Source organism: Sceloporus occidentalis, unplaced genomic scaffold (genome assembly GCF_023333645.1).
Source record: "Sceloporus occidentalis isolate IW3139 unplaced genomic scaffold, rSceOcc1.0.p SCAF_6, whole genome shotgun sequence".
Classification (NCBI taxonomy): Eukaryota; Metazoa; Chordata; class Lepidosauria; order Squamata; family Phrynosomatidae; genus Sceloporus; species Sceloporus occidentalis.
Window position 1 is genome coordinate 50,673,032 of NW_028316986.1, and position 24,866 is coordinate 50,697,897.

General features: G+C 39.5%; 1 protein-coding gene across 3 annotated transcripts in view; it reads right to left on the reverse strand.

Annotated features, from left to right (window-relative positions):
* DNAH8 (dynein axonemal heavy chain 8) overlaps positions 1-24,866 on the reverse strand; it is a 203,483-nt gene that overhangs the window by 152,103 nt on the left and 26,514 nt on the right. For all 3 annotated transcript variants that reach the window (XM_089529590.1, XM_089529589.1, XM_089529591.1), the window contains exons 13-22: positions 19,323-19,520; positions 17,972-18,048; positions 16,831-16,930; positions 15,688-15,807; positions 11,665-11,800; positions 11,368-11,555; positions 8,387-8,467; positions 7,090-7,206; positions 5,339-5,455; positions 3,982-4,126 (exon numbers count right to left, since the gene is read on the reverse strand). In XM_089529590.1, coding sequence (XP_089385716.1) covers positions 3,982-4,126; positions 5,339-5,455; positions 7,090-7,206; positions 8,387-8,467; positions 11,368-11,555; positions 11,665-11,800; positions 15,688-15,807; positions 16,831-16,930; positions 17,972-18,048; positions 19,323-19,520 — 1,279 coding nt within the window. The remainder of the gene's footprint in view (positions 1-3,981; positions 4,127-5,338; positions 5,456-7,089; positions 7,207-8,386; positions 8,468-11,367; positions 11,556-11,664; positions 11,801-15,687; positions 15,808-16,830; positions 16,931-17,971; positions 18,049-19,322; positions 19,521-24,866) is intronic.

Consider the following 24,866-nt stretch of genomic DNA (forward strand, 5'->3'; position numbering starts at 1 on the left):
CGTGCCAGTGACCAGCCTAGCTGCCATGTTCTGCACCATTTGAAGCTTCCGGGTTTGGTATAAGGGCTGTCCCATGTAGAGTCCATTGCAGAAATCCAGTCTCGAGGTTACCAGGGCATGTACCACAGTTTCAAGGTCCCTCTGGGCCAGGTATGGGCGCAGCTGGCGAATAAGCCGAAGCTGATAACAGGTGCTCTTGACCGTCGCATTCACCTGAGCAGTCAGGTGAAGGGACGAGTCAAGAAGCACCCCCAGACTGCGCACGGAGTCCTTCACAGAGAGCGTGACCCCGTTTAGGACAGGTGGAACCACCGTCATTCCTGGACCAGGGGAACCTATCACGAGTACCTCCGTTTTCTCTGGATTCAGCTTGAGTCGGTTTTCCCTCATCCAGCCCATTACTGACTCCAGACAGGCCACGAGAGGAGAGACGCCATCCTCAGTCACTGCATCAGTCGGAGACATAGAGAAAATAATCTGGGTGTCATCAGCGTACTGATAACCCCGCGCCCCATGTCTCCGGATGATCTCTCCCAGCGGTTTCATGTAGATGTTAAATAGCATGGGAGACAGAATGGCTCCTTGAGGGACCCCAGTTTTAAGGGCCCTCTTGTCGGAGCACACGTCTCCCAGCTGCACCATTTGGGACCTCCCGGAGAGGTAGGACCGGAACCACTGGAGCGCAGTGCCCCCGATTCCCACCTCTGCCAGGCGCCCCAGAAGGATACCATGGTCTATGGTATCGAAAGCCACTGAGATGTCCAAGAGCACCAACAGGGACACGCTTCCCCTGTCGATGCCCAGACGGAGAGCATCGACCAAGGCGACCATGGCCGACTCAACCCCATAACCCGCCCGAAAGCCAGTTTGAAATGATGAATGAGAGAGAGTCCCAGGAACTGTATTGCCATGAAAGATTAATTCAAACTACACAGTTGTAGCACTATGCTTCCATTTTAACAGCCATGGAAAAGTTCTAGGGAATCCTGGGATTTGCAGTTTAGGGATGGATACTTAGAATTTTTATCCAGAGTGCTCTAGTGCCGTCTCAAACTACAAACCTCAGAATTCCATAGGATGCAGCCAGAGCAGTTAAACTGGAATCATTATGCTATACATAGACCCATGACTTAGATTTTGTAACTTGACTCTGTGCCTGCTTCAGCTTCAGTACAAGCAAAAAGATAAGTTCTCAATAATTAATACAAACAGGAGTTTATCTCACTGGAGCTGATTTTGGCATTAAAGAAAGATTAAAGCACCCGATTATGATGCCACCGTGCGCCCATGGCTACTTGCAACATCCTAATGGCACTGCGATGTGCGGACACTAGGTGTCTGTCACATAATGATGGTGGTGCCCATCTGTACAGGGCACTGCCATTTTGACACCCTCATCACGTGCAAGGGGCGAGGGGTGTCTAGAAGCACTGCCTCTCACACGTGACGAGGGCATCCTATCGCGCCCATCTGGATCGGGCCTTTGTGACCATTTTAATGGCGGGTTTTGTGTGACATCGTGTGAAATCGTTATGTATAATTATGCGATTTTTCTGGGATATTCACAGGATAAACTCCCAATCTTCTTCATGTGATAAACTCCAATATCCTTAATCCTCTCATGATGACCTGGGTAGATAGTCTGAATGGACAGGGGAAGATAGCAAGGGACTGGTAGAGGTTCAGCATATTATGACCATCAAGCAAATGCAGTTTGGAATGGAGTGTCGGGCTAGATGCTTTTGTAGAGGATGGATCAGAACAGACAAAAATATTGTCCTCTAATTATTGTCCATAAGGATGATGTTGTCATTTGAACATTGGACTATGACTTGGAAACCAGCGTTCAAATCCCCCTTGGCCAAGGAAACCCACTGGGTGACCTTAGGCAAGTCACACTCTCTCAGCCTCAGAAGGGTGCAAACCCACTCTGAACAAATCATGCCAAGAAAACTCTGTGATAAGTTCACATTAGGGTTGCCACATGTTGGAGACAACCTGAAGATGCCCAAACACAGGAAGAACAATTCTTATACAGTTCTCTAACCTTGAACATGTTGGAAGGTAAGGTGCAATCATGCTTGTACATGTGACTAAGCAGCAAAGATTGGAGATGCAAAGAACACATGTAAATATTCACATCTTTGATATTCACATCTCAGTGTTTAAGACACTCTGCAGAGGAAAATGAGGTCAGCCCCAAGATTTTTTTAAATTATTGTTATTTTGGAGCACAGCAAATAGTTTTCAGGTACTGTTTTCTATATATTTTTTGACAAGAATAAGTGCATTTTTCAATAGGCACAACCTCTTGTTATGCAATCATATGTATTTTTATGGTCATTGCAGGAGGTATTCAGTATCTCCTTATATAATGACTCACTTTTGTTCAGCTGCAAAAGTGCAGCTGGATAGTGACCAAGAGCCCACTTAACAGCTACAGATTGGAGATTGGTTTGTACCCAGTGCCTTCAGACTGGGGTTGCACATTGGAAGCCCACCAGTGGCATAGATTTCCATTTTGTAGACAAACTATTTTACCAAAATACACTATTGCTATGCAAAAATGATTGCAAGGGTGTTTTTTTTTAAAGCACAAAATAGACTTTCCACAAAGCCATGTGAATTTGCATAAATGAATTTTTCCTGAATGAAGTACAAACAGTGCTTGAATATTATACAGAAACTCTCATTCTCATGTTGTGGGGAGAAAATAACTGTAATTATTTGTTTTTTCATGCTGGACCAAAGATTTAACCAGATGGTTAGTGTTTCCTCTTTATATTGTTTCCTCCTTTACTTCCCCACCTATATCTCGATATTTTCAGAGTTCACTTTCTTTCCTCTCACACACATTTGGAGTTTATTGCTTGGCTTATTAATTCAGTTTACAAATCCTAGTTTAAATTTCAATTTGGGCTGCATACCGATCTTATCAGAAGGTTTTTGCCACTGAATTTGCCACCCGAGGTGCATTCCTGCTTCCAGGAATGCTCCATGTGGCTCTTTTCAGATCCAGGAATTTTCCAGCTTAAGAGAATGGCCACCAGAGCGCTCCTGGAAGCAGGGATGTACCGGGGCTGTATTTGGGCAGCAAATTCAGTGGCAAAAACCTTCTGATAAGATCAAGGTGCAGCCAAAATTTAAATTTAAACTGGCAGAGGTAAGCCAAATTAATAGATTCATAGACTCTTAGAGTTGGAAGAGACCACAAGGGCCATCCAGTCCAACCCTCTGCCAGGCAATAAGCACCATTGTCTCTTAGTCATAGAACCAGCAGTTGCCAACCACATCTTTCTTCTCTCTGAAATACATATTTTGCTCTTAATTAAACTTTCATTCAATGAAGACAGTCTTTTGTGGATAATTATAAACAGCAGCTCCTATGTAGGCTAACAGTACAGTACAGTACAAACTAATTACACAAACCATACAGATATTAAACAGACAAGAAAAATGCCTATAAATATTATTTATTATTATTATTATTAACTTTTATTTATAAAGCGCTGTAAATTTACACAGCGCTGTACATACAATCTTTTAGTAAGATGGTTCCCTGCCCTCAGGCTTACAATCTAAGAAGACATGACACAAAAGGAGAGGGGAGTGGTGGTGGGGAATGGGATCAGGTCCAGCAGTTCTTCTCCACCTCCGAGGCCTGGACCAAGGCAGATCGACTGGAGGAAGGGCTTGGCTTCTTAATGGATGGTTAAAAGGAGGCTTCCTGGGTCAGAGAGGGGCTCACCTCTGGGAATGCTTCTCTAAACAATATAGTCTTTAATTCAGTTTTGAAACTGGGTAGAGAAGTGATGAGGTGTGCATGTGGGGGAAGAAGGTTCCAGGAGTAAGGGGCAGCAAGCGAGAAGGGACGAATTCGGGAGGGGGCAGTGGTAGTCCTACACTGTAAGAAATTCTACTAACTTCCTGGGAGATTTCATAAAGAATTTTTTCATTATGTAGAAACAAATTAATAAGTACCTTGTGTTGGAAATCTTTTTACAGGTGTTTTTTTAACACGCTTAACTTCATAAATATGTTCAAATATAGATATCAGTTCCTGTACAGCATCTTCTATATGCCGGCTTTTGTTGTTTAATATTTCAGCCCATTCCTTAGTGGAGACCTGTTCATGACACACAATAAGAACATTTAATATATTTAAGAATGGAAAGTAAATGGAAACATTTGAATAAAGTTATACATTGCATTTCTTATTAACATTTTAAATTATTTATTAGCAGTATTTTATGCTAATAATTGCATTTTTTATTTACAAATATAAAGGCCAACAAATTCAGATACTGCCGTACTGTAATTCTGTCTTAACAAATAAAACCTAAGGTCCAAGAAGCAACTATTTTGTATTTAAACATTTATCACTATTTGTATTTTTCTCTGTTATTATTTGGAATTTGTTGTTGTTGTTGTTGTTGTGCCTTCATAAGTTTAAGACTTATGGCAACCTCAAGGCAAACTTATCATGGGGCTTTCTTGGCAAAATATGTTCAGAGGGCATTTGCCATTGCCTCCCCCTGAGGCTGAGTGCTTTTGAAGTGCTTTAAACACAGATAAAAATATACAGTTGGCCCTTCTTATACACAGATTTTTTATTCACAGATTCAAGCATCCATGGTTTGAAAATGTTCAAAGAAGTATACATTTCAAATATCAAACCTTGATTTTCCATTTTTTATAAGGGACACCATTTTGCTCTGTGATTATATTTAATGAGACTTGAGCATCCACAGATTTTGTTATCCACGGGGGATCTTGGAACCAAACCCCAGCGTATAACAAGGGTCCACTGTATTTACAGTGAGAATAGCTTCAGACCACCAAAGCTGTGACCACCACCTATCCTAAGAGGTATCCCAGAGTCTAGCACATGTGGTATCACATGGCAGAGATACCTGCATTCTCAGCATACTAGTCAGAGCACTGTGATTTTACATAATTCTCACAACCAAAGAACTCTATGTCCACCCTGTCATATGGCTGACTCCCAATGAAGCTGATAGAAACCAACAGTCAGCTTTCCAAAAGAGAGGGTTTAATTTAGACTATACAGTTTTGAGGCAATGCAAAAATGCTAACAGTTGTACACTGAGAGAAATACAACATCTACTGTTGAAATATTAAAAATGAATTCAGAATTATTAATCTTCAAAGGTGTCATAACTAAGATATGTCAAGTGGTTTACTTTTGCCTAAATGTTTACTTTATTCTAATTGTGATGTGAAAAGACAGACACATAGTCCATGATGTCACAAATGACAATGTGTATTTATAAAAGTATCATACCTCCACTTAAAAAGATTTTAAAATTGAGTTTACCTCATTGCGTGCTAATAGATCCTCAACTTTCATTGGATTATCAGGCAGTACAAGCAAAAGAGTATTTGCTATATCTTTCAATGTTAAATCAATCTGCATTTCACATAAATCATTAATCTACAAAAATAAATATATAATTAATACCATGCTGGTTTCTTCCCAGACTAACAAAGCAGTATCATTCACAAAATTCTATCTACCTTAATGTGGTGGTGGGAGACTTAAACAACATTAACTGAAACTGCAAGAAAACAGTAGATACTGAGTATTTATTTACACAGGCTTGATCCCCCTGCCCCTGTCTGGGCATCATCCTGATTGGACGACACACAGCCCAAGCCCTGGTTTTAGTGTGGGCAATCCAGGACATCCCACTCCAGAACCAAGGCATAACAAGATAAATACAAACTAAAAAAAAACCCTTTCCTATTGATTGAGATCTTCTGGGAAGATCCAGAGCCATTCATTTCTGCATTGTTATGGCTGTCTGAATGGGTGTCCCACTAGGCCACCTGGTAAATCTGCCATTATGGTGGGTCACTTGTTCAGAGGTCAGAATGAGGCATCCAGCATGTGCCTATCACTGGGCACCTCATTGTGACCTTGGCAGCAAGCAATCCAAGATGCCAGTAAAAAACGTGCAGTATTTGCTGTTGTTGTGAACTGCCTTCAAGTTGACTTCAACCCATGAATGAGACACTTTCAAGACTCCCTGTCCTCAACTGCTCTGCTCAGGTCCTGCAGACTTTATTGAGTCTATCCACCTAGTATACAGTCATCCTCTCTTTCTACTACTCTCCACCTTGGCTTCCAGGGAGAATTCAACCACAATCTGTTCTAGGACCCATTTATTTTTCTTTTTAGATATCCATAGTATCCTGTGCACATTTCCCCAGCATCCCATCTCGTATGAGTTTATTCTCTTTCTGTCAGCCTTCCTCACTGTCCAGTTCTCACATCCACGCATAATAATGGGGAATACAATTGTTTGTACTATCCTAACTTTAGTGTTCAGTTTTGTCTTTGCCCTTTAGAATCTTGTCCAATTCTTTCATTGTTGTCCTTCTCATTTCTAGTCTTCTGATTTCTTGACTACAATTCCTGTTCTAATAAATGGTTGATCCAAAGTAAGGAAACTCTTTTACTTTTTCTGTTTTTTCATTATCCAATTGAATTTATGTAAATTTTCTGTAGTCATTATTTTTGTTTTCTTACTGTTCAGCATGAAACTTCACTTAGTAGTTTCCGCTTTCACTTTCTTTAGTAATTGTTCCAAGTTTTAAAAATCTGCTTGAACTAATACATAAATAAATATCAAACTGGCACTTAATTTTTAGTACACAAGGTTCTGGTCAAAATTCACAAGTGGGACACAACTGCCAAAAACACGATTTGCTACTTGCCTCACTTCTAATAGTGGAAGCAGGCAAAGAAGCACATTGGTTGGTGGCCTATGAACAGGAGCTCTTTTAAGCCCTTAGTGGACCCAAGATTTAACTCTGTGCATCAGCCCTACTCTCCACCCTTCCCACCCTTGTCTTTCTCTACTGTCTCTTTTTGCCTACTATTTTAGACCAGGGGAAGGAAAAGTTACATAGGGTTGCATAGGGCAGCCAAGGCAATTTCTATGGAGCTCCTGGAGCCCATGCAGAATTTTTTTATAAAATGCAGGCCTAAACATTTGCAGACCTAATCTGTAATAAATAACAACCACAACCATATTTTGAACATGCATTTGAAAATGTGTTTACCTTTTTCAGCAGTTGATTAAACATTTTCATAACTTCATCAACCTCTTGAAAGAAGCTAGGTAAAGTCAAAGATGACCAGGTTAGAATTGTAAGACCTTGCCTGAGCACAGATTCCACCTGATGAAAGTAGGCAAGGATAGAAGAAAACATTTATTGTGACAATAGCCAACCATGACAATCAAATGACGTTCTATACTAAGGCTCAGTATCTCCCATATTTTAGTATCTCCTTATGAGCTATACTTCGTTAAAATAAAAAGAAAATCACAAATATTTGTCATTTCCAAAGGATTTTCTTCCTTAACCTCTTTCACTCTCACATGGCATCGTGAATATGGAATCATACAAAGATATCTGCAAGGGGAAGTTGGGGGGGGGTGATCCTTGATACTCTATATTTATTTTTCAAAAATGCACACAGACAGATGCTCATCCAGCTAGTCAGCAAGAGGGTTAGAGTGGCCTTTTCTTTGAGCCTGGCTACCAGGCATCTCTCCCTGCACTATTCTGGAAGAGAATCCTCCCAAGCCAGCAAGCAGATGGGATGGATGTGGTTTGTTCTGAACTAATGATGCTACATCTGCAAATGTTTATATGTATACAAGTATACATAAATAAGATCTTAGCTTTCATATAAAATTCATCATTTATACCAGCTGTGCTGACTGAGACTGGCCTGTGGTTGAGAGACTGTGGATTATGCCAACCCTGAAAATTAGTTTAAATGTTGTACAGTACTCAGTTAAGAGTGCTCTGCAGTATCCCATGAGGTTTCTGATGAGATTGTGAGAGAAAACCCCAGAGTTATAAGGCACTGCTTGGAATCTACAACAAGCTTCGCCTACAAGATTCCAGCAGTGCCTTATAACTCATACATTATAGTGGATTGTTTCCCTGCATTCATTATAACATAGTAAAAACTGTCATGTTGTTTTCATGGAGATATTCTCAAAATATGTAGTAAATGGGGAAGTCCTAGAAAGCATAAGATCTTCACAGTATATTAAATAAAATATAATAATACAAGAAACACCTGAATCTGGACACTGTGTGCTTATTTGGGATTTTAAAAAAGTATCTAATGTAAATCACAGCTGTGACAAACCACAGGCAGTGCAATGTATTGGTGACTTCCTATGCTCTTACTAATTTCAATGAGAGTGTCATAATTTGAACATCACCGATTGTAATGGATTGTGGTTCTAATTACCAGTAAGACAATTTTATTTTTTGTTGTAAAGCATCCTCCAAAACAAAGGCAAATAATTTGAAATGAAGCACATTTATCGTAACCCACCTTCTTCATTTTTGGTGCCATCAAATTGACAAATACTGTTGGTACTTCTTGACACAAATTTTCATAGCACTGCAGGATATTCTGTGATTTAAAATAAGCATTAACTATATTATTGAATGTGAACAGAAAATAAAATGTGGCTGGGTAGCAGAGTCTCCTCAAACCCCAGCTAGTACAGATTTACATTTACAGTATTTGAAATCACACATAGAAAAAATACTATATACAGATAGTTTTACAGACTATCAAAGTATTCTATTTATTAAAATAATTCTAATTATTAGGTAATTTTCACATTCATAAAGTTTAAATTTTATACAAATCAAACAAAAAACAAGCATGTTCCATATATCAGGTATGACACAATTAGAAAGGCTTACATTTCTCAGAATTCTATGAGAGAGCTGCACATGAGACAGAAAAAATAGTTTTTGGGCTTCTGGGACCCTTTCACACTAGTAGTGGTGTCATTCAAAATAATTAAGAGCCTGGTCTGCCCATTTATTATTATTATTATTTTTACAAAAATGTGTAACCCTCTTACATAAGTCAATACCATTAGCCCCCCTCCCAAATTAATATGCTACTTTGCTATTTTATTGTTGGACATTAGATTTCAATGTATAACACAGATAAGTTATCTCTTGCCAGAGTGTGAACAAATTATTAAGAAGGCAAACTGGACAGTCTAGGACTGCTGTGGCCTGGACCTCTCCATCTTGTTGGGGAGGGGGAGCCAAGCTTTTTTCTCAACTGCAAACTGGAAATTCCTTCATTTTCCTGCCCTCCTGCTGACAAGGAAATGGTTGCATTCATGAAAGCAATTAGAGCTTAACTGTCTTGTCTGCCTCCACTAAATGGAGACCTGTCAAACTGGCTCTGACTGGTACAACCCCATTGTGAAGTACTGTGCAACCTTTGAAGAGGTTGAGCAAATCTATCTTGATTGTAAAAGATGGTAAATATCTACACTGATTAGCTTTGTCCTGTGTATGCAACCCCATTGTTTGATACTGTCCAGACCAAATTAAGAGTCATCATCAGTACTCGAAGGACATATTCACCCCTGCCTTTACAAGCACATTTTTAATAAAACAACAACAACACTGATGTCATGTTTTGCCCTACCCAGAGGTGTTCTTTTAACTTTTAGGAGACCACCTTAAAAGAACAGGGAGAGGGAGAGGGAGAGAGACCCTCTTTTTGACCTACTCCTCTCTGTAAAGATCTGGCTTCCACTTCCATATCCAGGTATCTTCTTCATGTCAGAGGGTGAAACAATCCATATGTGCTTTTTAGTCTCTAGTCCCTTAAGCTTAGCTCTAGTCCCCGTACATTGGTTAGCACAAGGCATTTTAACTCCTATGATGTTATTTTCCCTCTTTTACTTTGAGAAACAACTTGAACTGGGCATAGACTATTCTGTTGGTTTCTGCTACTATCTTTTTCCTGCCTTTTCAATAAAGAAATAACCATTTTTGTTGCAAAATCATCTTGTCCTTCTACATCATTTTCACTTGGAGTCATTCTGATTAATTGTCCATTCTTAAAACCTTCAGGCTATACGATCCTGCAGAGAATTAGTGCCTAAAAGAGCATCCCCTCTGTCAAACTAATAAAACCAGTGCACTGCTTTTAACAAGCATTTAGAATTGTCAACCAGAGAGCTATAGTCCTTTTCCAGATTACAAACCCTAGCAGCCAAAGCAGTTAAAGTGGAATCATTGTCCTATAGCATTTTAATCAGTCTTGCTCTTGAGGAAGTGGGTAGCTGATAGCATTTCACACCGAGCAAAGAACAGGTTTGGAGAGGAGGAAGCATTAGCCCCACCATGCAAAGTGGATCTGCTGCCTCCCATTAATTACATTAAATAAATAAACGAATAAATAAAGGGCAATGCTCTCTCTACTCCCAAATGCAATAACTCAGCGTTCAACTATCTTGATCTATCTTTTCCAGCATGTCTCTCTGTCTGATTGCAAATAAATAAATAAAGCTGCAGGGAAAAGGCATTTGCCTACCAATGGCCACATTTTTGGAGGCATCTTTGGGTAGAGGAAAGACAAAGAAGACTTAGGAGAGTAACTATGTCCCACCAATTGGTGTTGATAGAACAAAGTGGAATGCTCATTCCAAACACTTCTAACTAGAGCAGATGAGGAATGAACTTGTAGTGCTACAGTTTCTCATCTGGATACAGCCAGTAAGACATTCACATATTTCCATAGTCACATCCAGTTTTGCCCTGGTTTATGCAATTTATGTTTATCAGATTCCTGAAGGATAGCTATTTTAATCTATAGTAGCAAAAAGACAAAAGGTAATATAGCAAGCGTTTAACAACAAATAAGCCATGTCACTTTTTGCCTTTTCACAGAATCAAAGGGAAAAGGGAGGATTAGATCCCAGGGTAGTCGGTGACTAATTTCCATTTTAGAGGGAGTGAAAAGACAGGCCCAGCGCTGTCAGGCCTATCCTTAAGAAGCAGAGCCCTCTCATCTGCCTTGGTCCTGGCCTCAGAGGGAGAGAAGAACTGCTGGACCTGATCCCCTTTCCACCACCATTCCCTTCTCCTTTTGCGTCGTGTCTTTTTAGATTGTAAGCCTGAGGGTAGGGAACCATCTAATTAAAAATAATAATACTGTAATTGTAAGCCACTCTAATAATTTATTTCACCAAAATGTATCTGACTTCCTTCAAAACATAATGAATTTCACAATTCATAGGAGTACACCGTGACATGAATGACTCATGATAAAATAACCACATGTAGTTAAACTTTTGGGATTTTTTAAATTATAAAAGCTGTAGAAAAATTGCCCATGAGAAGAACAACTCTCAGTTAACTATACTGGAGATATTTTACAATGATTACTGGATAAAATTTAGATGTGCTGCACATTAAAAACATGCTGATATGATACTGCAGTCAATAAATGCTGAACTGTTTTAAAGCCACCTATAATCATTGCTTACTTACCTCCAAACATAATTTGTTTGTTTTAACCTCATTTTCAATCTTGACTATCCTCTTTGCCTGTTCTGGTACTTCTAGACCCATTTTTATCATACATTTTGTCTCTCGAACAATCTCTAAAATTTTGGGGTCAAAATTAACCAGTAGCTTTCCAGTTTCAGGATGACGTACCAAAAGTGTAACTTGCAATGCTGAAATTAAAGGGGAAAATATTCAACAGTTTCATCACTATTTCATGATGGTGCCAAAGAGAAAGTGCAGTGATAATGAGTGATATTTAGCATGGATCACACTACTTACTGTACTGTAGCTGTGCAATTTCTTTCATCCAAGCTGTGTGATAGAGCACCTCAAACTCCACCAATACATAGGAGATTTTATTGTATAATCGAACAACTGCTTTACCTTCTGTACTTGCCAAGATATCTGAATTTTTCTATTAAAATATATGATATTAAAGTTATACAAATTAAAAAGAAATATGAATGAAATACCATTTCTTTTCATTAAATACACTTCAATTCAGAATGCATTTCTGTTTCTCCATGTCTTTACAAAATCTTGTATTATATGAATTCTTTAAAAGGCTTTCAAGATTACACAGATGTTAATAATACATACTATTGCTTACAAACAGCATCATAATTCAGCTTTTATATGTCTGGATCCAAAGTCAAATAAATACATGAAGGAGAAATACATAGGCAGCTGGGGTTTTATTTATTGTTTTCTCTCTAAGAATTCCCACTGGTGCATAGACAACACTTTTAGAACGGACAGCAGTTTATCTCTTTGGCAGTAGGAAATGCTGTAGGGAAAGCTAATGAAATCTTAATTGCATGCGTAGCTCAAACTTGCACTAACATCAAAATTCTTTTTAATTATTTTCCTAATGCACAACAAAACTATGATACAATAACGTTATGGATAATGGCCAACTCAGGGGCCTGAGTGCCTTTAAGACTAGAAGCAAAACAAGACAATATACAAATATAGGAGTTGTTCATTCCTCCATACTTTGGTTACTCCCTCCCCCAGGAATGTAGATGTGTATGAGTTCATAATTTTTTTAAACAAGTAAAGGAAAACATTTGCAAAACTGCTGTAAGAGTTGAGCATTCTTAGTAGTGTACAGGAGTCATAGAGTCAGGGCCTAACACTGTGTTTATCACACAGAGCATTTACCGCTGCCCAAATTCTGCCCAAGTGTTACCCAAATGTTTCAGGTGCACTGGAGGTGGGTTCATTTTTATTAACGGGATCTTTTGTTAATAAAAATGGCTTTTCTGAGGCTTACCCACGAACGCTTCCACAACGGAAGGGAAGCAGGAAGCCTCTGTAACGTTTCGGAAGCGCAAAGATGATCCCACCTCCGGCACTCCTGAAACATTTGGGTAACACTTGGGCAGCGTTTGGACAGCGGTAAGTGCCCTGTGTGATAAACTCCTACAAGTAACATTAAAAACACAGTATGTGTCCTTCTTTGAGGGTTTTAAAAATAAGCATGGGAGATAATTTTAATTGGACTGTAACAGATGGCAACATGAGGTTTAAGTATTACTTTACTAGCCAGAATCCTAATCAATACTATATACCCTCCAATATTTCACAGAAGGAAATCAGAAACATGTGGTCAAGCAAGATTAGAGTGTGGTCAAGATGGCAAAAGTTGTTAATGAGGAGAAAATCACAATGTATTAGGGGCTGCAGTAGTTGGCTTTTGCCTGAGTCTACAGGAAAGACAAGAATCTGTCCCCAATACACTCCTCTCCACCATGCAAAGTTAATTGAGTGCAAACTTCTTTTTCTTTTTCTTTTTCTTTTCCTTTTTTTTTTTTTTTTTTTTTTTTTACTTTGAGCTCAATTGGACTAAGATGGAGACAAACGAAACAGACATCTGAAAAACAGTTCAAAAAGTGGGACATCAGAGGATTATTCGGGACTGTCCCTGCCAAATTGGTATTGTTGGAGGGTAAGATATTGCCTCCTTCTTGTCAGTAGGTTGTGGGGAGCATCTACTGGCACAGATAGGAGTTTTTATTCCTCAAGGTTAACAGCAATGTGGATGCAGTTTTCATTACAATTGAGTCTAGGAAGAAAAGGATGAAACCCTCTCTGCAAGGAGTGGGATGAATGAAAACTGCACTCTCCTCCACATTAAATTTCTATTACCTTTCACTTATATACAGTAGTTAGTTATTTAAAATATTTTAAAACAGATGTAGGCAGTGCGTTATTTAACATGTAGTTAACTAGACTTTTGTTTGCAAAGGAAAAATTGAGTTAGGGGATGGGGGAACAAGGAGAACAAATTGGCTTGTTTTATGCTGTCAGAGTTTGAAATATGTCTCATTAATTTTGGTGCAGGACAGACCAGCCAAAAAGGATGGTCACTCGGTGCCCAGCTTTGGTCTGTAGAGAAGCCACAGCCTCCAGACCGCAGGATTTCCCCGCAGATCAAAGAGGGCCCGCAAAAAGAGGGTTCTTCTTGCAGCGCCATTATGACGCCGCAGTGTGCCAAAGGCGCCACGATATGTGGACGCTAGGCATCCATCACATAATGATGGCGGCGCCCATCTGTACAGGGCGCCGCCATTTTGACGTCCTCGTCATGTGCGAGGGGCGTCTACAAGTGCTGCCCCTCACACGTGACGAGGACGCACCCATCTGGACCAGGCCATAGTTCCCAGACCATTCTCACTGGAGGCCCCAGACTGTCCTTTTCTGGCCAAAAAAGAGCATGATTTGCCACTACAGGAATCCTCAAAAGACAACAAATAACCTTTTAAATAAGCTACATCACCCCCACATACACACACACACTGCTTAACATCTAAATGAACGAACTGTATTTTCCAAACCCAAGGTGGATTGAATAGCTACTTTCAGATTTTTCCTTTTGATGTTTTTGACATGTGCAGGCAAAGGATCCTAATAGCAGAAAACTGATAAGCCTACTCCTCAGACTTTCTAAATGCTCAAGCAATCCATTCTTGGATTAGATACTGTATATTATCAGATAAAATGTTCATTTCAAAAGCCAACATTACTACTTATTTCTAAAGGTTCCACTAGTGTGTGCATGTGTGTATTAATACAAAACTTAAAATAAAGGGGATCAGTCTGGATTCAAGCCAAAGTTTTTTGCAAAATCCAGAAAATCCTCTTGAGTTGCTCAAAAAAGTTTGTCTCTGCACAAAAATAAAGACACCAACCAGCTTCTTATAGTTTTCTAGACATTTGTAACTATTTTAAAGTAACCAGAAAATGCACCTTATTGGCCTGTTACAGACAGCCAAAATAAAGCTGCTTCGAGTCACAGTGGAGGTATGGTATTTCAATGATGCATGCATCCTAAGAGTCCAGAAGTCACACCAAAGCCACGCTCCAGACTGGAGCATGGCTTTGGTGTGGCTTCTGGACTTTTAGGATGCATGCATCATTGAAATACCATACCTCCACTGTGACTCGAAGCAGCTTTATTTTGGCTGTCTGTAACAGGCCATTGTTAACTAAGATCAGGACACTTAAAATCCCCTGTATACTCCAGATTAGTGAGTTGGTGTGTTGCTCTCAAAATCAGTCAAACAGCACCACCTGCAGACTCTTATATCTTACTTCACTCAAATTCACATCTAGTGGTGCTAATCAGCATTGCCAGTTTCCGAGGAATTCCCCAGAATCTGGGGAATTTAATTAATTTCTTTCCAGGGATTTTGACTGAATATTCCGGTAAATATTGGGGGATTGCGGAGATTTTGGTAAAACATTCCAGGGAATATCTTCCAGGCTTGTTGGCAACACTGGTGCTAATCTTTTTCAGTGATTTGGAGAAAAGAACAGTGGGCCCTTCCCTTATGCAGGGGAACCGTTCTGGATCCCACCACCTAAGGGGAATTCTGTGCATGCTCACGTCCCATTGGAACCAATGGGGTATGTGCCATTTGTCCAATTGCCACACTACTTCAATGTATGCTTGAAGCCGCAGATGGAACAGGTGCACTGTACAGTAATAACCCTGCCTAAAGGTAAAAGTAAAGGTCATTCCTTGACATGAATATCTAGTCGTAACCAACTATAGGGGGCGTTGCTCATCTCCTTTACAAAGCCAAAGAGCCAGCATTGTCCGAGGACTGCTCTGGTGGCCATGTGGCCAACATGACTGCACCGGACACTGTTACCTTCCCACTGAAGTAGTGCCTATTTATCTACTTGCATTTGTATATATACAGTGTAATAACTAGCACTGTTCTTCTCACTTCACTAGAGGTTTAATGGTATACAAAATATGTCACTGTCGGGCAATGTTGATGCCAAACTTACATAAAAAAAGGTGATTGGCTCACTTATGCGCCTGAACAGCTGCCTCACCCACAGTATCTTTCCTGCTATGGGGGGCATGTTTCGAGCCAGAGGAGGGTCATCTTTTTGAGCCTGATAAAGCTACAATAAAGAAAATGCAACATTAAAATAAGCCTTCTGCCAGCAGTTTCAAAAAGTGACCTAAGCATTTAGACTTACACACAAAGATGTGTCACTGTACTAGAGAAGCTTATTTATGGCAGACCCATTAAGGACACAATCTTCCATAATGCAATCAAGGGGGAAAGCATATGTTGCAAATATCGCACTGAATTATAGATAATTTACACATTAATAACAATGCACAACATGAATTAATGATGCTACACATCCTTATACTGTTTCCAAATTATGGATAGCATAAGAAATGCCTAAAAATTCCTTTGTTGTCCTCATATATGCATGCAGCTACTCTGTTTTCTCATTATTGCAGTGTTCATCAGTCCAATCTTCAATCAAAACAGGAGAACATAAATTAACATACACCCCTATCAAAATATACATTTAAAACAATTTTTCATGGCCTTTCATACTGTTTTCACTATTTCAGATCTCATGTTATCAGATGCTGAGCAGTGAAGGGTTTTAACTGATTAATCTTTTTTTCAATTAACGTTTCAGTTAACCAAATGTATACTGTGCACATGCTGGAAAAACCTCAATAGATTTTTTTAGGGAAATACATAAAATAGCTTATAATTTAATTTAAAATCTACATACTGATATAAGGGATGATAATATTTATCATTTTCTTTTTCATTTTTTAAAATATTTGTTCTAAAGACCATCTTAATACAACAGCAAATGCCAGAACCAAAACATGTTCAAAACTGCATGCATTAATTATCAGTCCTATTTACTATAAATATAAATATTCCTTATTTTAACAAGGAAAGCAAGAGCAAAACAAGAACTCTATTCTGGGGAAGGCAGGGAACAAAATGTGAAGGGTGGGGGTGTCTAGCTTCAGTACCAAACCAAAGATACTGGGTCTCATGTTTTCAGCTTCATCTTGGGCAATGGAAAAACATAGCCTGTTCTGGATGCCTCCTTCTCACTAGTTTAGGAATGAAAAGTTCTCCTCAATGTGAATAGACTATGTACCTTTTTAGTTGCTTCAAGTTCTGCAACATAATGCTGAAGAATCCGTCCAATCGTATGTGCAATTTCATGCTGAAGACATGGCATGTTCAGCTTCTGAAACCTAAAAAGATCAAGTTTAAATAGATGAGAACACAGAATGTATTTCCCGGAATATTAGGAAGTTTAGTACTCCAACTTGAAATTAATGTTTCCTATTAAGAAGTAAGGAAGGATAATTAATGAGATAATTAATGAGAACTGCAATAGATTTCAGAAGAAAAGGCATTAATTTTTCAGGGCAAAATCTACAAGAACTCTCTGTCATAATTGAAAAACAATTTGAGGCACCAGTTTTTGTGTGCTGTCTTATAGGCTGCATTTGTGAAATAAGCTCTTCTGTAAAGAAGTTCAGAGATTACGGCCAAACTGTACAGAATTTTATTTGAATGAATATGGTTTATACCTATTTTTAAAAATATATACATACTAGGTGTGGGGAGGCCAAGCTATATCCTGAATGCAGAGGAGGGAGAGTTTAACTCTTTCTCATGACATGATCGTGATAAATCTTTTCAATGAAGCTGTGATGTATATTGGGAAAGAAGTGTGCATTGATATCAAAAGATCTTCAGAGGTGGGGAATGGAGGGGGCACAGGGATTTTTTGTGCCTTTCTTTTTTTTCTCCCACCTTCATGTCTATCTTTACTTCAACAAGTGGGTTTTATTTGTCTAACTCTTTTAAATTTTGTAATAGTACATATTTTTTTCTTAAAGCAGTCTTGCATAGGTTCCGATCTGAGCTATTTTAGAACTTTAGTGCTTGTACATTTACACTTGCCGTATATCACTTGTACTTTTGTCACAAAGAGGAAAAAAAACTAATCAAAGTACAAAGATAACTTTATTGTTTTAAAGCAACAACAGTTTTTGCAGCAACTTACTTTATAAAAATCTTTCTCCAAGGTATTGAGAAACCCAAGTTTTCTCAATTAGGTGTCTCAATGTGTTGACATCATCTCTCATGGAGGATGGGGAAATATGTGACTATTCTTTATCTATCATGTTTTGTTTAGCTATAATGAAATATATATATATATATATATATATATATATGCGCACAACCTTCTAATTTAAAGTATTTCCTAAAGCTGTTTGTCATACCTCTGAAGAAGCTGAAGAGCATGCTGTGAAGACAAGATTCTTCCAAAGCAAGTACTCATAAATGTCTGTATTTGAACCTAAGGAAAATGAATGTAAACATTTAGAGAGAAATTCACAAAACAAGTACAGTATTCACAGTACAGAGATTCTCTAAGAGAGAGATTTACTAGAGTTATCTTGGTTATTAATTTGCCTTCTCCAAAGCCCATAAGGTCTTGGAGAAGAAGTACTGGGAAAAGACAGACAATGTCAGCAGGAAAGAAAAATTCATACCTGTGGTATCCACTGAAATTAACAAGCAGCCAATAAGAAATCCCTGCAATCCCCAATCCCTACAAAGCCACATCCTGACCAACAAGACAACTAGATAACAAAAAACACCTCCCCAAAATAAAATTAAAAAACCCGCCAACCACTGCACAAATCTCTGTCCACTGATATCCTGTCAAGGGATCTGCCAGAGAAGCCCAGGTTGCAGATGGGCTGCAGACAGGCAGCCACATATGAATACAGTAAGAACTGTCTTCGACACTTAAATGTGTATGTATCCTGTTGGGAGAAAGACAGGATACAGCATGTGCAATAATCTCCAAAAACAGGAGGTAGTAGGGCTAAAGATATGAAGACCCAGAAAAAAATTGGGGTAAAAAAAACTTTTTTCGGGGAGAAGAGGATTTTCCTGAATCATGCTAAAATAAAACATTCCAAAACTGATTTTTCAATTTTTTTCAATTTCTCTCCCCCCCCCCCCCCAACACACACACACCATTTTCCCCCTTTTTTTCTGATTTTTTCCATTTTTTTCCTGGTTTTTTCCAGGCCTTCACATCTCTAAGTGGGCACACAAGCCAGCAGATTTTTATGCCATACATAACTAGGCACCTATCTTGCTGATCATACTTTACAATCACAGGAATATGTTCTTGGTTTAAAAAAAAAGCAAATGCAAAATTAAATATTTTTTAAAAAAATAAACCTAAGAGCTTTATCACACGACAAAAGAAAACCAAGATGCACCGAGAGAGAAGCAGTTTTCTATTTGCTAATCTGCATGCTGTCATTGCACTTCCACTATCCTTCTAGAAGGAGAGAGTCATAAATGTGTGCCTTTTGCCAAAAAAATTTTTTCCAGTGCAACGAAAGACACGGTTTTATGATTTTCTCCCTTGGGAACAGAATGTAAGTGCTTCAGTGGCACATGGAAAGGCAAAGAGAAAACTGCATCTCTCTTGTTGTGTCTCAGGTTTCTTTTGTCATGCGATAAAGCTCTGAGTCTCTAAAAGTCCAACACTTTTTATCTTTGATATAGTCACATTTTCAAGATTTTACTAGAAAAATTATTGTTACTTACCTCTAAATTTTCCATTTTTGTCATGAAATCAGCAAAATCTACATCAAATTCTGTTTTCCTTGGGTCAAGGATATCGTACTTTTTCTTTTGGACACTTTGGTAAACATTCTTGAACTTAATTGCCATAATGTCAATCCCTTCAATGGTAGACATATTCAGTGCAGAAAAAGTCTGAACTATTGTTATCATCTCTGTAATCTAAAATTTGAGGGGGAAACATTTTTGCTTCAACATAACAAATCATAGACACATTTAATAAAGATCTAATACTTCTACTAACAACCATTACATTTATAACTGGGCTGATCCGATTAGTGTGCTGAGTTGTTCCGGCAACTCCTTTTCAAACTTCTCATTTTAGGGTGACTGGGTTGTTGTTGTTTTTACTCTAACCTTATCTTTCTAAAGTGGAAGATTCATTCATAAGCCACCAATATTCACTGTACCAAAACCTAGTACTCATTGAAGTAATAAGTAAAGCTTTGTGTCCCTTGTACTGAGGGCCTATCACACTACGCATTTACAGGTAGCAAGGCACATGTGTTCCTCAACATTACTTCTTTAACACAAAATTTGGTACCAGAGGCAGAAATAATATGGGAAAATGGGTGTAAGTTTCTACACCCCCAAAAGAAGAACAGTTCAACATTTTTAGCCAGCTTTTTGCCCAAAACTAACAATAGATATATGTGAAAAGAAACAACCAGGGCAGGGCAAGTTTGCTTAAGTAAACAAAGGAGATTATTGCACATGACTTATCCCTTCTTGTTAGATACACGAGCATTTAACTGTCAATGACAGATCTTATCGCATTCTCCCATGGCTGGGCATATGCAGCCCATACACAGCCCATACATAACCCATGGCTTTTCAGGAACTGGATTTGACAGTTATATACACATGTCGCGTCCGCGGAGTCGCGTCCGGCAGAGTTGTTCAGGGTAGTGAGGGAGCTAACTCAGCTCCCTCCTGCCCCGAACCAGATCCTTGAACCTTCTAAGGCCTGCTGCGACCAATTTAACAACTTCTTCGCGGATAAAATCTCTCGGATAAGCGAAGGTCTTGAGGCCAGCCTTAGAGCAGAACCTAGAGTAGAGGTATCCAGGGCTTCCGTGAACTTGGTTAGTCTGGATCAGTTTGAGTCTGTCAGTACCGAGGATGTGGACAAGATCCTTGGAAGTGTTAGGAAGACAACATGCCCTCTCGATCCCTGTCCCTCATGGCTAGCGGCACAGGGGGGCCCAGCTGTAACCTTGTTGTTACAGCGGATTATTAACACCTCACTGAGGGATGGGCAATTTCCAACAAATTTGAAATTGGCCGTAGTTAAACCTCTATTAAAAAAGCCCTCCCTTGACCCCCTGTTGCATAACAATTATCGGCCTATCTCACTATTGCCATTTCTGGGGAAGGTGATCGAGCGGGCGGTTGCAATCCAACTTCAATCGATCTTGGATGAAACGGAATATCTAGACCCATTTCAAACCGGCTTTCGGGCGGGTTACGGGGTTGAGACTGCTATGGTCGCCTTGGTCGATGATCTCCGTCTGGGCATGGACAGGGGAAGCGTGTCCCTGTTAGTGCTCTTGGACATCTCAGCGGCTTTCGATACCATAGACCATGGTATCCTTCTGGGGCGCCTGGCAGAGGTGGGAATCGGGGGCACTGCGCTCCAGTGGTTCCGGTCCTACCTCTCCGGGAGGTCCCAGATGGTGCAGCTGGGAGATGTGCACTCCGATGAGAGGGCCCTTACATCTGGGGTCCCTCAAGGAGCCATTCTGTCTCCCATGCTTTTTAACATTTACATGAAACCGCTGGGAGAGATCATCCGGAGACATGGGGCGCGGTGTTATCAGTACGCTGATGACACCCAAATAGTCTTCTCTATGTCTCCGACTGATGCAGTGACCGGGATTGGCGTCTCTCCTCTCGTGGCCTGTCTGGAGTCGGTAATGGGCTGGATGAGGGACAACAGACTCAGCCTGAATCCAGAGAAGACGGAAGTACTCGTGATAGGTTCCCCCGGTCCGGGGTTGGCGGTGGTTCCACCAGCCCTGAACGGAATCACGCTTTCCGTGAAGGACTCTGTACGCAGCCTGGGGGTGCTCCTTGACTCGTCGCTTCACCTTACATCTCAGGTGGATGCGACGGTCAGGAGCACCTGTTATCAGCTTCGGCTGATACGCCAGCTGCGTCCCTACCTCGACCGGGGAGACCTTGAAACGGTTGTACACGCCCTGGTAACCTCTCGTTTGGATTTCTGCAACGCGCTCTACATGGGGCAACCCTTGTACCATACCCGGAAGCTGCAACTTGTGCAGAATATGGCAGCCCGTCTGGTTACTGGCACTGCCAGGGCCAGTCATATAACACCAGTCCTTAAAGACTTACATTGGCTGCCTATTCGCTTCCGGGCGCAATACAAGGTGTTGGTTATTACCTATAAAGCCCTAAATGGCTTGGGCCCAGGGTATCTGGAGGACCGCCTCTCTCCGTACAATCCGCCCCGCACACTCAGATCATCAGGGCAGCTATTGTTAACCGTTCCAGAGGCGAAATATAGTTCTACCATCAGGAGGGCTTTCTCCATCTCAGCCCCCAACCTCTGGAACGCGCTGCCCTTCGAGCTCCGCTCAGCCACCTCCCTAGCCCAATTTAGGAAGGGGCTAAAGACCCACTTATTTGAACAAGCTTACCCCTGACCAGTTACTCTCCCCCCCTCCCCTTGTCAGCACTGTCTTGCCGGCATGGACATTTTGTTATTTTTATTAATCTGTTTTTAATGTTTTGTATGACTTGTTGTTATATTGTTCGGAATTGTTGTTCACCGCCCTGGTTTTTAGAAGGGCGGTATACAAATAAAGTTTTTATTTATTTATTATTATTATTATTATGTATCCCCTTGGGGGAAAGACAGGATAAGTTGTGTATGATAATCTCCAAAAACATTTTGAAATTTCCAGAGACCACTTTAATGTTTCTTTCAAAATGCATCCAGGAATGATCCCCCCACCCCACCCTTTCATCAGCCTTTAGTTTTCTTATAATTTCTATTTTGGCAGCCAAATTTATAGATCTATCCCTTTTTAACATGCTGGGTGTAGCTGGTGAGGCAGGCTTATCTGATTTCCTCTTTTCTGTCTGTTTTGCTGTTCATACATGCTCAGTAAAGGGATTCTGAAGGCAGCTGCTGTTTACCCTGTCTGTTGTTGCCAGGCACACACAGTTACATTAAGACTGGCTAGAGTAAAATCCCATTCTTTCCCAGTTCAAGCTTTATTGTATTCTTTACAGCAGGCACACTGCTGCAAACTAACACCAAAAGTCTGTGTTTCTCCAAATGTTCTTAACCATCCTCCAAATGCTGATGCTGCTAAAAAAAAGTCCAGCTAGACAGAGGACAAGGAAGAAAGAGGGAAGGGGGTGATCAGGTATAAAAAGACTTTAATTTTAAAAAGCTTCTTTGCCAGAAACTGTGTTAATTATGGTGTGCCTGCATAGAGCTTAACTACTATAGTTCTATCCTATCGAATCCTGGGATTTGTAGTTTAGGGTGGTGTATTTAGAATTCATGGCCAGAGGTCATAGTGCCTTATAAAATGCAAACTTCAAGATTTCATAGGATGTTGCCATGGAAGTTAAAATGGAATCACAGTATTGTAATTTCGTAGTGTGAAAGGTCCACAGGGCAGAGTGTGTCATGGAAGGGGAAATAATTCACATGATTAACTACTCAGAGGCTACTAGAATATTAAAGAGAAGGATAAGGCAAAACTTTTCTTCCCAATGTTTAATTTTATGTATGAAGATCCAGGGCACAGCTATTTAAAAAACAAGTGATCACTTGAATCTTCACCTGCAGTCTGAAATGGCGATACAAATTGAACCTTACAGTTGAAAACTGGGTCCTAATTATAATGATATGAGTGAAAAAGTGTTTCACTAGGTTGGGAACATTAATTTTTAACAGATAACAGATAATTCCAACCTCCACAAACGAGAACATTTTGTTGATTAATCGTCTTAATAGGAGGTCTGAAAATAGGGTGGCCACTAAGTCTAATAAGAAATAGGAAATGCATATTAAAAAGAGAGCACAAAGGGGTTAACGGATTTCCATAAATTGTACATATGCTATTTTATATGTTCATTACAGTAATTAGCAAATAAAACTTAAATAAATTAGTTAGTAAACCATTTCTTCAGCTGCTGAAAGCAAATACAAATTACAGTACAGTGATTGGTGGTTTAAAACACTCTATTGCCAACATGTTTAAGTGAATAATTCTGTTAAATATTAACCTGTACATTGAAACAATGAGCTTTATCACACATGGGGAGACCCTGCGGGAGTTAAACATGATTTAAAGTACATTCAAATTTAAACCAAACTTGCAAATTCATTTAGTTTATCACACTAGGGGTTGCCCAAGTAAAATAAGGTGAAGTTAATCTGAATGCAAAGAAGAGAAAAATGGCAGCTTTTTTACTTTTGGTTGTTCCAAAAGTAAAAAGCTACAGGTTTTCTTCGCTTTGCGTTCGGATTAACTTCACTTTATTTCATGTTAACTGTGACGTTGTGTGATAAATTTTGGGCATTTCTGGATTTTCTTTGATTTAAATCTAGTTTAACTCCCATTTTCCTGCGGAATCTTGCTAATGTGATAAACTCCAGAGATTTAAGATCTTAGATCTATTGTTCCAGATATTCCTACTTATACAAAATGCTTTAAATAGGTAGCACTTAATTCCAAACACTGACAAATCAGAGAGGCTACAGTTTTCCAAGTCCTATAATATCAATATATGAGAATTATGCGACTTCTTACATGATCATTTATAAATACCAAGTAAAATTGTTGCCTGTGAGCCTGCTTAGCCTGTTGTGCAAAGTCTTAAGATTGTACAATTGTACGGTTTTTTTAGACTGTGAGTCTGAGGGCAAGGAACTGTCAAATTAAGAAATTTGTAAGCCACTTTAGGATTTTTTTTGGCTCAAGCACAAACTATAAATGTTCTAAAGAAACAACAAAAAAGTTTATGAGCTATGTCACGGCCAATGCTCTCCCTTCTTATGGTTGTTATTAAACTTTTTTTTTAACTGACAGTCTCAAATAGAAGTCAGTCCTTTCATAGCCTTTTGAACAGAGACCTCTCTTCCATTCAGTAGTAAGCAGTGCCACTGTATTTGAAAATCACCAGCCTTATATATAGTTATCTAAACATTTCTTAGACTTTAGTCTAGCTATCCTGTAGTTGAACTAGTTTAACGTGTCTATAAAATGGCCAATGACTGAGCTTTGTATGGGATATTGTTTTTGAATTTTCAAGGTCATAGGCATTTTCAAAGAGTGGAAATCAATATTTATTGGCTTTTTCATTTTTTTTTCTTGTTCCTCGCAAGTCTGTGCACCACTCTGCTTGAAGATCTGTAGTGATTTTCTCCTATAATGTAGCAATACCAGATGCAGACTACATAATTTCTCTCCTCACATCCGTTTTTTTGAGGCATATTGGCCTGAAGAAAAGACCTGCAAGGTTTTG